Genomic DNA, 13,438 nt, shown 5'->3' on the forward strand with positions numbered 1-13,438 from the left:
ATAAATGAAATTAGGTGGATTTAAATGGTGAAAAGGAAATATACAAAGAACTAGGGTTTATCATAAGAACATAAGAACATAAGAACGGCCATACTGGGTCAGACCAAAGGTCCATCAAGCCCAGCATCCCATCTGCCGACGGTGGCCAATGCCAGGTGCCCCAGAGAAGGAGAACAGAAGACAATGATCAAGTGATTTATCTCCTGCCATCCATCTCCTGCCCTTGTTCTGAAGGCTAGGGCACCATACTTTATCCCTGGCTAATAGCCATTTATGGACCTAACCTGCAAAAATTTATCAAGCTCTTTTTTAAACCCTAATAGAGTCCTGGCCTTCACAGCCTCCTCAGGCAAGGAGTTCCACAGGTTGACTGTGCGCTGTGTGAAGAAAAATTTCCTTTTATTAGTTTTGAACCTACTACCCATCAATTTCATTTGGTGTCCCCTAGCTCTTGTATTATGGGAAAAGGTAAATAATTTTTCTATATTCACTTTCTCCACACCATTCATGATTTTATATACCTCTATCATATCGCCCCTCAATCGCCTTTTTTCCAAACTGAAAAGTCCCAGTCTCTCTAGCCTCTCCCCATATGGGACCCTTTCCAAGCCCCTAATCATCTTAGTCGCCCTTTTCTGAACTTTTTCTAATGCCAATATATCTTTTTTGAGGTGAGGAGACCACATCTGCACGCAGTACTCGAGATGTGGGCGTACCATAGTTTTATATAGGGGAAGTATGATATCTTTTGTCTTATTATCGATCCCTTTTTTAATAATTCCTAACATCCTATTTGCCTTACTAACTGCCGCTGCACACTGCGTGGATGTCTTCAGAGAAGTATCCACTATAACTCCAAGATCCCTTTCCTGATCTGTCGTAGCTAAATTTGACCCCATCATGTAGTACGTGTAATTTGGGTTATTTTTTCCAACATGCATTACCTTACACTTACCCACATTAAATTTCATTTGCCATTTTGCTGCCCAATCACTCAGTTTGCTGAGATCTTTTTGTAGTTCTTCACAATCCCTTTTGCTTTTGACTGTCCTGAACAACTTGGTGTCATCTGCAAACTTTGCCACCTCACTGCTTACCTCATTTTCTAGATCATTGATGAACAAGTTGAACAGGATCGGTCCCAGGACTGAGCCCTGGGGAACACCACTAGTTACCCGCCTCCATTGTGAAAATTTACCATTTATTCCAACCCTTTGTTTTCTGTCTTTTAACCAATTCCCGATCCATGAAAGGACCTTTCCTCCTATCCCATGACCACCTAATTTACATAAAAGCCTTTGGTGTGGGACCGTGTCAAAGGCTTTCTGGAAATCTAGGTATATTATGTCCACTGGGTGCCCCTTGTCCGCATGTTTATTAACCCCTTCAAAGAATTCTAATAGATTAGACAGACACGACTTCCCTCTGCAGAAACCATGCTGACTTTTGCCCAACAATTCGTGCTCTTCTATGTGCCTTGCAATTTTACTTTTTACTAGTGTTTCTACTAATTTGCCTGGTACTGATGTTAAACTTATCGGTCTATAATTGCCAGGATCTCCTCTAGAGCCTTTTTTAAATATTGGTGTTATATTGGCCGTCTTCCAGTCATTTGGTACCAAAGTGGATTTAAAGGATAGGTTACAAACCACTGTTAATAACTCCACAATTTCACATTTGAGTTCTTTCAGAACCCTTGGGTGAATGCCGTCTGGTCCTGGAGACTTGTTACTATTCAGCTTATCAATTAATTCCAAAACCTCCTCTAATGTCACTTCAATCTGAATGAGTTCCTCAGATTTGTCGCCTAAAAAGGCTGGCTCAGATTTAGGAACCTCTGTAACATCTTCAGCCGTGAAGACTGAAGCAAAGAAATCATTTAATCGCTCCGCAATGGCACCGTCTTCCTTGATCGCTCCTTTTATATCTTTATCATCCAAGGGCCCCACTGCTTTTTTAGCAGGCTTCCTGCTTCTAATGTATTTAAAAAACATTTTACTATTGTTTTTTGAATTTTTGGCTAGCTGTTCCTCAAACTCTTTTTTGGCTTTTCTTACTACATTATGACAGTTAATTTGGGAGTGTTTATGTTCCTTTCTATTTTCCTCACTAGGATTTGACTTCCACTTTTTAAAAGCTGCCCTTTTCTCTCTCACTGCCTTTTTAACATGGCTGTTTAGCCATGGTGGTTCTTTGTTAGGTCTCTTACTGTGTTTTTTTATTTGGGGTATACATTTAAGTTGGGCCTCTAGTATGGTGTTTTTAAACAGTTTCCATGCAGCTTCCAGGGATTTTAGTTTAATTACTCTACCTTTTAGTTTCTGTTTAACTAGCTTCCTCATTTTAGTGTAATTCCCCTTTTTGAAATTAAATGCCAGAGTGTTTGACCGCTGCGGTATTCTTCCCAACACAGGAATATTAAAAGTTATTATATTGTGGTCACTGTTTCCAAGCGGTCCAGTAACAGTTACCTCTTGGACCAGATCCTGCGTTCCAGTCAAGACTAGATCGAGAATCGACTCTCCCCTTGTGGGTTCCCGTACTAGCTGCTCCAAGAAGCAGTCATTTAAGGCATCAAGAAATTTCATCTCTGAATCCCGTCCTGAGGTGACATGCACCCAATCAATATGGGGATAATTGAAATCTCCTATTATTACTGTGTTTTTTATTTTGATAGCCTCTCTAATCTCCCTCATCATTTCAGCATCACTATCACTGTCCTGGTTAGGTGGTTGGTAATATATTCCTAATGCCATATTCATATTAGAGGAATGAATTGTTATCCATAATGATTCTATGGAACATTTTGATTCCTTTAGGATTTTTACTTCATTTGATTCTATATTATCCTTCACATATAGTACCACTCCGCCACCCGCACGACCTATTCTGTCTTTCCGATATAATTTATATCACAGAGACCGTCAAGTGATATCAGTCAGAGATGCTGAAATGAGAACTGCTGAAAATCAGCCATTTAGCTCCCTACCTCAGTTTCTTCTTCTGCAAAATGGGGATAATAGCAGTGTTCCCTGTAAGTCTGTGCAGCCACTCAGAAGAAATTCAAATGCTGCTCAGCTGATTAACAGAGTGACCACAGCTAGCTTTTGTGTTTCTCTTGTCGGGCTATATTCACATATACCTCAGTGCACATAAAACATTATTCTGCACATGGATGGAGAAGATTAGAAGGAACATTGAACACCAATATTTATTAACCTGCTTCACAGAGGATCACCTGGATGTCAAGATGCATACAGGCTGATTATTATGAATAATAAATAGATGTTAACAATAATCACTTAAACCTGTTCCCCGAACAGGAAACAAAAGCACATAGGATTATGGACTTGTATTTATATCTGTGCCTGAACAATGCTGTGAGGTTGGGTTTTTGTTTGTTTTGTTATTGAAATTCTTTTCATAAATCAAAATAGCTCCTTTGATTATCTTCTACAAAGCACCAGGAAACATAATAAACAACACTTTTAAAAACTTGTTATGAATTCCTAAGAACATATACAAGAAAAGCATTATCATTATTTTTTTTTCACAGCAACAGCATTGAAAAGGTACTGTACTACTGGAGATGCAATCTTTTAAATGAGGCTTAAGACCTAGATCCTGACCATTTGTGGTTATCAAAGATACAAACGCAGAGTGGAAATGTTTGATCTGCTATCCTGGCCAAATTCCTTAAACTGCCATAGTTAAAAACTTCTTGTTTACTATCCTGTAGCGTTGCGCTTTGTGCAGTTAAATGGCTGTCGTGTTCTAGCAATAGCTCTGGACTAGTTGTATGTGGTGGTGGAAGTGAGTCTTATAGCTATAAACTTTTTTAAAGAACTTTCTGCATTTCTTTGAGCTAGAAAGGACTCTTCAGCCATACTAGAATAATATAGAATTTCCACTTTAAAATGGTGGTATGGGAAACACAGTGATCAAGACCCCATTTTTTTAAAGGATTTTAGGCACCTCGTGAGATTTTCAAAAGGGGTTAGGGGCCCTATCTCCCATACCTTTAAAAATGTGACCCCTGGTGCTTGGAGTTGGAGATGGAGTCAGGAAACCTTAAGGTGATATCCTGGGCCCATTGAAACCAATAGGGACACCAATCTGCCACTGACTTGCTTTACAAAATTGAGCAGGCTTCCCCATCTGTAGAGTGGAGATATCGCTATTAACCCACCTTTGTACCATCACTTCAAAATGATACAGAAATAAATGATTCTGACTGAGTGTCAAGCCTTACTATTTAGTTTGACTAAGTCCCTAGATATACAAAGCAATCTCGGGATTCCAGGTTGGTAAGGCCTCCCAGCTTTGAGAACTCAGTGATGGTGAAAGGAGCTGAGAGCTTGCCTGTCCTGGAAGCTCCCACCTTCCATGTATCCCCAGGAAAGGGAGAGCAAGCAGCATCCCTGGAAAAGCTACTGCCTTCTGTTCTATGCCAGCAAGGCAAAGCGATATCTGGTCTCGCTGAATAGTCAGGAAGTCCAGCTGAGCAAGATTTTTCATTAGCTTTTGCAATGATAAACTGATATTGGGGGTGGGGAAATAGCTCAGTGGCTGGAACATTGGCCCTGTAAACCCAGCATTATGAGCTCAGTCCTTGAAGGGGCCTTTCAAAGGTCTGGAGATTAGAGTAAAACAAAATCTGTGAGGGATGGTGATAGGCCCTGCTTTGAGTGCAGGGGACTGGACTCATGACCTCTCAAGGTCCCATCCAGCTCTATGATACGGTGAGGATAATTTAACAGTAACAAAGAACAGGCCAGTGTTGTTCAGATCAGTGACAAGGTGCTGCCCCCTATTGCTAATACTGCAAAGTCAAAAGAAAACAAGAGCCACCAGAGCTGTACACATTTGTATATTAAAATTCTGTGAGCCTAGAATATCTCACATCATAGTTTCATCTCCCCGGGCAGCAGACCTCAGACATTTGACAAATAAATTGGAAGATTAACTATTTTCACTATGTCCTCTGCTGTAATAGTGTCCTGAAAGTTCTGGAGGAAATGAATATTACAACAGATAGCACCTCATCCAGAGGTGGCCAAAATACTTGCTGGGCACCTGGGCAAGGTGGAGGGGGGCAGTTTCATGTTCCCAGAAGGGGAAGGACCTCAGAAAGAAGTGGCTGGGCTTGAGGCAGCCAGCTCTCAACACCTCCCAGAGCATGCCATTGCACACCACACCATGCTCTCCCCCACCCCTCCTAGCCAATCCTCAGAACTCCCTGGACCATGCTGCATGGTGCTCCTGCAGCAATTTAAAGTGCCCAGGGCTCCAGAGGGCACTGATCTGTGGTAGTGGCAGCCAGGAGCCCTGGAGCCTTTTGACTCATCGGGCCCTGTGGCAACTATTTCTTACCCCCTCCATCCTGTCAGTGGGCCTGAAACTCTGCGATAGAGTTTATCATACTGAACAGTCTCTTATTATTAATGTTCCTTTCAAGCAGACACTGGATTGAGATATCCCTTGCAGGGGCTTTTTATCCAGCTCTATCTTTTCTGAGTTAGTGAAGAAAATCATCAAGTTTGACATCAGACATGGGGCTTTCTCCAGGCTTGTCACAAGAAAAGCGAGTGAATGCAAGTGCAATTTGAGCCTGGAGGACCTACCGTTCCATCCCCACCGCAGGCCAGGATTCTCAGGTTTGGCACTTTTCTGTACAGTTCGAGTCTGGCAGAGGAAATAAAGAAGGGTAGAAGAGAGTCATAAGAAAGAACATCAGATGAAAGCAAGCAACAGAAATATGATGACTGCAATAAGGATTGTTTCCCTCACATAAAACAAATAAAACAATGGAAGGAGTTGTACATGCCAATGACAAACTATTGCAGAGTGCCAATTTTATCACTAACTACAGCTACTGCACTGCTTCACATTCAATATCAGAGATAGATGGTGGTAAGGAAAGAAAATCTGTCCAAACAACAAAAATGCTTCATATTTGGAACAACAATCAGCCACAACTCAAGGAAAGTATACATCTGGAACAGAAAGGATGCTGTAGATCTGAGTGGTTCTCAGCCTTTTTTCCCATTTCTAGACTCCTAAAAAATATCAAATGGAGGTGCAGACCCCACCAGAAAACCCAGACACCGTCTGCAGACTCCAAGAGTTCTGCAGATGACATACTGAAAACCAGTGCTTGGTAATGTGGATGAAACGAGCTGTGTCTGCCTCAAAAAAATTTGGTTCAGCCAGTGCTGACAGTCACTCATTTTCACCAAAAAAATCATTCCATTATCTGACACTAGCAACGCAGCTTACAGTCAGGAGTTTGTTAGATATCTTGATATGATAGAGCACTTCAATCTCTCAGGCCACACAGTAGCAGACTTAAAAGTAGCTATCCTACAGCAAAGAAATTTCAGGACCAGACTCCAAAGAGAAATTTCTGAGCTACAATTCATCTGCAAATTCGACACCCTCAGTTCAGGCTTAAACAAAGACTGTGAATGGGTGGATAAAAACAAAAGCAGCTTCCCCTCCCTTGGTATTCACACCTCCAGATCAACTGCTGGTAGTAAGCCTCACCCTTGCTGACTGAGCTAACCTTGTTATCCCCACCCTTGCTCTGGTTTATTTATACCTGGCCCTGCAGATTTCCACGACCAGCATCTGATGAAGTAAGTCTGTGCTCACGAAAGCTCATGCTCAAAACTTTTCTGTTAGTCTGTAAGGTGCCACAGGACCCTTCGTTGCTGTTTAGATATCTTGGAGCACCCTCTAGTGGTACTGAAAAATGCTACACAGCAAAGGAATTCTCATATGAAAGCTTCTCCATAAGGTAGGCCTTAATGCTTAAAATTTTTATGCTTCATAATTCATTTCTTGCAGATTTCACATTGTTCCATGTTGTTTGAAATGAAACGGCTTATTTTCCTTAAAGCAATAATGTCCTTTGACTGATATGGCCACAGTAAACAGTATACTACCAAGGGTTAAATGATACAGCTAGGCTTCTTTTCCCAACTAATAACTCAATTCAGCAGTAATTCTCCATACAGAATCATGGAAGAAAATTAAATCCTTCTGTTGCAGGTATGGCTTTGCAAATAGAAAAGCCTACCAGGAAGCAAGCCTGGGCTCTTCCTTCCATGGTTCACCAGGTCTTAATCAATAGGATTAATTTTGGTTTTTAAATCTGCAGTCACTCTGAAAGGATAATTTCTCACTCTAGCTCAGAAGCTGAGAAACTCCTGATATTCTCCTTATACAAAGCAAACAAAGTTGAATGTAAAAATCAGACTGTGGGTTGAAAGTGCAAACATTTTTAGACCAACTGACGGTCCTGGCAAACACTGAAGTATGGCTAAGTTAGGGTAGCCCTTGCATTTGGGGCATTTCCTGCCAACTCCCCTGACCCCCATTATGTTTCCTGTAGACCAAGGTCAGCAATCTGCAGCTCTGGAGCCACATGTGTCTCCTTAAGGAGTAATTTGCAGCTCTGGGTTCTGTCACGGCTGACTCCTCTTGCAGCAGACTGCCCTGCCATGCCGAAATAATGGAACTAAATGTAATTGGTATAACAGCCAGCAGGGTGGTGGGATTTATCCAGACGATGAGCTAACTACATTTAGTTCCATTATTTCAAGGGTGACAGGGCAGGGAGCTACCCATGCTGCAGGTGGGGGAAGTGCTAAGCCTGCAGGAGTGCTGGGGGAGGTGCAGCCACGTCTGCCTCTGGCTGGAGCCAGACAGCCCCACTGAGAAGGAGGCGGCAGCCTTGGAGGAGCAGCTCTGCAGCATGTGCAGCTGGAGGAGCTTATCAGCTGAGAGGCGTTAAGCCTGGGGATGGGTGGGGACAGGTTTGCAGGATGGGGGTAAAGCCTGGGGATAGGGAGATGGATTTGGGGGCTGAGGCAAGTAAAGCCTGGCAATGCGGACGTTGTCACCCAAGGGTGGGGTAGAACCTGGGAATAGGGAGGTTGTCACCCACGAGTGGGGAATGAACCTGGGAGGGTGGAAGCAAACATTGCTATTTCTTGCTTAAGAGCCTATCCCCGGGCACAGCATTTTCCTTGTCCTTATTTGCTCTCCAATTCAGGGGTGAAAGTAACTTAAACTTTCTAGCAGGTACAAATCATTGTGTGTGTGCCTGCGCTGTTCTTAAAATAGAGGTCACAAAAAGTACGGTTTGATGTTCTTTATTAAGGACCATCTCGTATTCAGGTGCATTGTGGCTCTTGAAGTATTGATTTTGTAACTGCATTTGAAAAAGTGGCTCTTCTTGCTATTTTGGTTACAGATCCCTGATCTAGACTAATAATTTCCCTCTTACTTCTGAAACAGATGGCTATATTATGGAGGCATGCGCTGATCATATGTGTGTTTTTCTGCTGTGTTAAACACAAGTGCCTTCCTACTCCGCATACTGGCAGGTTCCAGTCACAGATGGGAGCACCAATGATTAAAGTGACAGAGAGAGCAGTCTTACACAGCAAATTTCATATCATCAGCAGGATTGGAGGGAACTGAGAAAATGAAGAACAAATACAGAGTTGGTGGGAACAAGATAAAATACAGGGAGGAAATAAGACAAGGGAAACAAAAATCGAATTTCTTCCCAGTTTTGTACAACCTCTTTTACCTCAGATCACTTCAGCACAAGTGAATCAACACGATGGCCAGTAGCTCATACCCCTTAAATCTTGTCAGACATTGCAGAATGGGTAAAATATAGGCCCCAAAACTACACCAATATGGGCAACCTCTTTCTACCCAAATTAGCCTGTAGGAATCCCCATGTCACTCCTAGTCTACTCTTTGCTTACCTGTAAACTTTGGCAACCACATGATCAAAGAATCACCCAAATTCCACATTAGCAACCCTGGCAATGCACTTATTTCTTTCTCCTCAGCCGTCAAGGGAGCAAGTGTCAGGTGTAGGAAACTCTATAGAGGTCTATAAAAACCTTGACTGGTGTGGAGTAAAAGATTAAGGGAATGTTATTTGTTCCTTCACTTAAACTCAAGAACTAGGGGTCACCCACTGAAATTCATAGGCAACAGGTTTAAAACAAGCCACAGGAAAATGGCCTCAGAGGGTAAGTCTTGCTCGCCTGTAGCTTCACAAAAAGCAAGCAGCCCTGTGGTACCTAAAAGACCAGATGTGGAAAGTAACTAAGTGGAAATACTTAGTTACACGACTCAAGTAAGGTTTTACGGCATTTGTACTTTACTCAAGTAATTCATTTGTGTGATACATCAACTTTTACTCAAGTGGGCTTTTAAGAAAACTTTGTACTTTTTACTCTACCACTGTGTCCAGAAGCACTTAGTTGCTTGCTGCTTTCATCACTCCACTGACACATGTACAAGCCACCATTCTGATTGGCTAAAGCACAGCCATATATGCAAAGCATTGAATCATCAGACAGTGACAAGCACAAAGACTATGCCAACAAAGAAGCCTTTTTAAAACTACATCAACGCCTTCTCATTGAAAATCAGTATCTACACATGGGTGGGGAGTCCCAAGCCTTGCGGGCCTGAAGAAGCATGGCATTGTGCACTGCCACTAACCCTCCTGCTGGCGGGCGGGGGGACGCGGTGCTGGGAAATTCTCATAGGAGGTTTCCCCACTGTTCATTTTGGGCAAATTTTAGCCAATAGGAGCAGCACAGAGAGGTATTTGGAAGGAGTGAGGAGCATGGAGCAAGGTAACCACCTCTCCACTCCCTGCACAGACAGCCCCTGCATCCCTATCCCTCTCCTGTGTCCCACCACCACCCAGCTCTCCCACCCCCGGTCATTTCCTGCTCCTCAATTCTGCCTGCTCTATGTCCACTCCTGCACTCTCCTTTCCTCCTGCACCCTCCCCCCGGACAGACACCCTACCCCTTGCTTACTCCTGCATCCTCCAACTCTTCCAAACACCCCACCCTCAGCCCGCTCTTGTGCCTCCTGCCCAGCCAGGCCTCCCTCCCAGCCTGACCCAGAACCCTACCTACCACCCAGACTAGGGCTATAAAATCCCATTTAATTGGTTAACCTGTTAAACACTAAATGTATTAAATTCCAGATAGTATTTGTGTGTGTATATTGTATATAATACACACACACAAATATATGTGTTGGATATAACTGGTTGGATAACTGTTCACAGAGAGTAGTTCTTAATGTTAATGTACTTGTTAATGGTTCAGAGTAAGGCTGTAGGAAATACAAGTGGCATTCCACAGGGTCAGTTCTATTCAATATCTCCATCAGTGATTTAGATAATGGCCTAGAGAGTACACGTAGCAAGTCTGCAGATGATACCAAGCTGGGAGGGGTTGCAAGTGCTTTCGAGGATACGGTCAGAATTCAAAATGATCTGGACAAACTGGAGAAAAGATCTGAGGTAAAGGGTTGAAGTTTAATAGGGACAAATGCAAAGTGCTCCACTTAGGAAGGAACAATCAGTTTCACACATACAGAATGGGAAGGGACTCCCCACTACAGACTACTGCAGAAAGGGATCTAGGGTCAGAGTGAACCACAAGCTAAATATGAGTCAACAGTGCGACACTGTTGCAAAAAAGCAAACCTGATTCTGGGATGCATTGACAGGAAAGTAGTGAGCAAGACATGAGAAGTCACTCTTCCGCTCTAACTTGAACTGATTATGGCTTAAGCAGAGTATAGTGTCCAGTTCTGAAAACTACATTTTAGGAATGATGTGGAGAAATTGGAGAAGGTCCAGAGAAGAGCAACTAAAACAATGAAAGGTCTAGAAAATACGACATATAAGAGAAGATTAAAAGAATTGTGTTTGTTTAGTTTGCAAAAGAGAAGGCTGAGAAGGGATGTGACAGCTTTCAAGTACCTAAAAGGGTGTTACAAGGAGGAGAGAGAAAAATTATTCTCATTAGCCTCTGAGGATAGGACAAGAAGCAATGGGCTTAAATTGCAGCAAGGGACATTTAAGTTGGACATTAGGAAAAGTATTCTGGGAGGGTGATTTAAGTACTGGAATACATTATCTAGGATGGTTGTGGAATCTCCATCATGGGAAATATTTAAGAAGAGTTTGGATAAATATCTAACAGGGATGATATCGCTAGTGCTTAGTCCCCTACCATTAGGTCAGGGGACTGGACTTAATGATCTCTTGAGGTCCTTTCCAGTTCTCATATTCGATGATTCTGTGACACACACATACATATATACATGCACATTTTTATATATGTGTATACATATATGTACATGTGTGTGTGAAAAATAATGGTTCCCTATCATAACTTGCGTGGTCAAACATAGTAGCATGGCTACTTTTTACTTCTGGACCCTTGAGTACAATCAAGATGGAATACTATTGTGTTTTACTCAAGTGGTTTTCCAAAAGGATACTTAGACTTTTACTTAATTACATTTTTTTCAAAGTAGCAGTACATTTATACAAATAAGTTTTGGGGTACTTTTTCCACCACTGTTAAAGATTAACAGTTCTATTTATTAAGTAATGAGCTTTTGTGGGTAAGACCCTTGGCCCATCAAGGGCTATGAGCCTGGATGGGCAGAAGGCAACTCCATGTTCTGGGAATCCCTAGCGCTGGTCTGCCAGAAGCTGGGCTTGGGCAACATGGGATGGATCACTTGATAATTGCCTGTTCAGTTCAGAGGGAACTGGCACTGGCCACTGCTGGAAGACAGGACGCTGGGCTAGATGGACCTTTGATCTGACATAGCATGGCCATTCTGATGACATTTTGTTCCAGACTTCCAAGCTCTGTGTCTTTGAAAACATCATATTAATTTGTCCCAAGATCAGGAATTAGCTACTTGCTGCCCTCCTGTAGCCAGAGAGCAGTAAATTCAGGCATGGAAATAACCAGCCCACTTGCCGACTACACATCCCCATTTCCCAACCCCATTTCTGTGCAGTCACAGTCCCTCACCCTTTTTCTAATTCCCATCCTCATCAAGCTACACACACACACACAGACTACACACCGTTCCCTATCTCCAGCTCGTCCTGACTCATAAAACAAAAACAGAACAAAAAAAATGGTTAGACTAGCTACTGATTATTCTGCTTTGTTCATAGTGAACTTCCACATAAAAATAAGAATGTAATAGAACAGAGACAATGCATAGCAAACAGCTTAAGTTATTAAATCTATACGGCACAGGTGTAGCAAGGTTTGGACCAAGAATGTCAGTGGCAGATGCTCACTGTGGACCGTGCTATCAGCCCTTGCCCTCAGACAACTGAGGCAAGCATTAGATGGCTGCATAGAAACTCGTGATTTTATAATTTATTAGACCCTGTCAAAATTCTGACAGGGCTACTGGTCTAGTGGATGGGGAAAACAAGATACATCAATTTTAGTCGGGCTTTTGAGACAGGCATTCTCCTATGCATATCAGGGAAATGTGATCTAGGTGCAAGGGCTGTAAATATGGTGTACAACTCGCTGGAAATCCACATTCAGAGACTATTTACCAGACCTGCTGCTGGGAAGATAAATGGAACAAATTCCCCAGGGCCTGGTAATTTGAAAGAGCCCAGGGCTCTCGGTCATCACCTCTGCTCCTGCAACAGCAGTAGCTGCTGGAGCTCCATGCCCTTTAAATCACCACCAGACCCCAGATGGCTCACCCTCGGCAGCACTGAAGAGTGGCTAGCCCCATCCCTGCCTCTTCTTGGAACATGGAGCCAGGCCTTTCCCCTTTTCCCAGGAGTCCAGCAATTCTGCTGGCTCCCCTGATAGTTACCAATAGTATATTGTCAAACTGCAGGCTCCCAAGCATCTGTCCTGGATTTGGCACTATTAAATATTTTCATTAATAACACAGGTAATGGAGTGGAGAATACGATGATAAAATTTGCAGATGAGACCAAACTGAGATGGGTTGCAAGCACTTTGGATGACAGGATTAGAATTCAAAACAATCTTGACAAAGTGAAGAATTCATCTGAATTTAATCTGGCTGATTTTCAAAGAAGGCCAGTGCAAAATACTGAATTTAGGAAGAAAAAATCAAAAACATAATTAGAAAATGAGGAATAGCTGATTAGATCACAATACTGCTGTAAATGATCTAGGAATTATAGCGGATCTCAAATTGAAAATGAACTAACAACATGATGCAGTTGCAAAAAGGCTTACTGCAATTCCAGATGTATTAAGGGGAATGTCATACACAAAATATGGGAGATATTTTCACTGCTTGAGTGCAATTCTGGACATCTTAAGGAAGATATGGACAAACTGGAGAGAGTCCAGAGGAGAGCAACAAAAATAAAAAGGTGTAGAAAACTTGACATAAATAAATGTTAAAAAACCTGGGTGTGATTCGTCATGAGAAAAGAACACTCAGGTGGACCTGATGAAAGTCTTAAATATGTTAAACACTGCTACAAAGCAGGTGGTGATCAACTGTTCTCTTCTTGAGTGCAGTGGAGTGCAATGGATAGTTTACTGAGGTCTCTTCCAGT

General features: G+C 42.4%; 1 protein-coding gene across 2 annotated transcripts in view; it reads right to left on the bottom strand.

The window, feature by feature from the left end:
• Nucleotides 1–13,438, bottom strand: part of DGKI (diacylglycerol kinase iota) — a 319,904-nt gene that overhangs the window by 143,297 nt on the left and 163,169 nt on the right. For both annotated transcript variants that reach the window (XM_074983801.1, XM_074983800.1), the window contains one exon: nt 5,625–5,685. In XM_074983801.1, coding sequence (XP_074839902.1) covers nt 5,625–5,685 — 61 coding nt within the window. The remainder of the gene's footprint in view (nt 1–5,624; nt 5,686–13,438) is intronic.

This window comes from Carettochelys insculpta, chromosome 1 (assembly GCF_033958435.1).
Source record: "Carettochelys insculpta isolate YL-2023 chromosome 1, ASM3395843v1, whole genome shotgun sequence".
Classification (NCBI taxonomy): Eukaryota; Metazoa; Chordata; order Testudines; family Carettochelyidae; genus Carettochelys; species Carettochelys insculpta.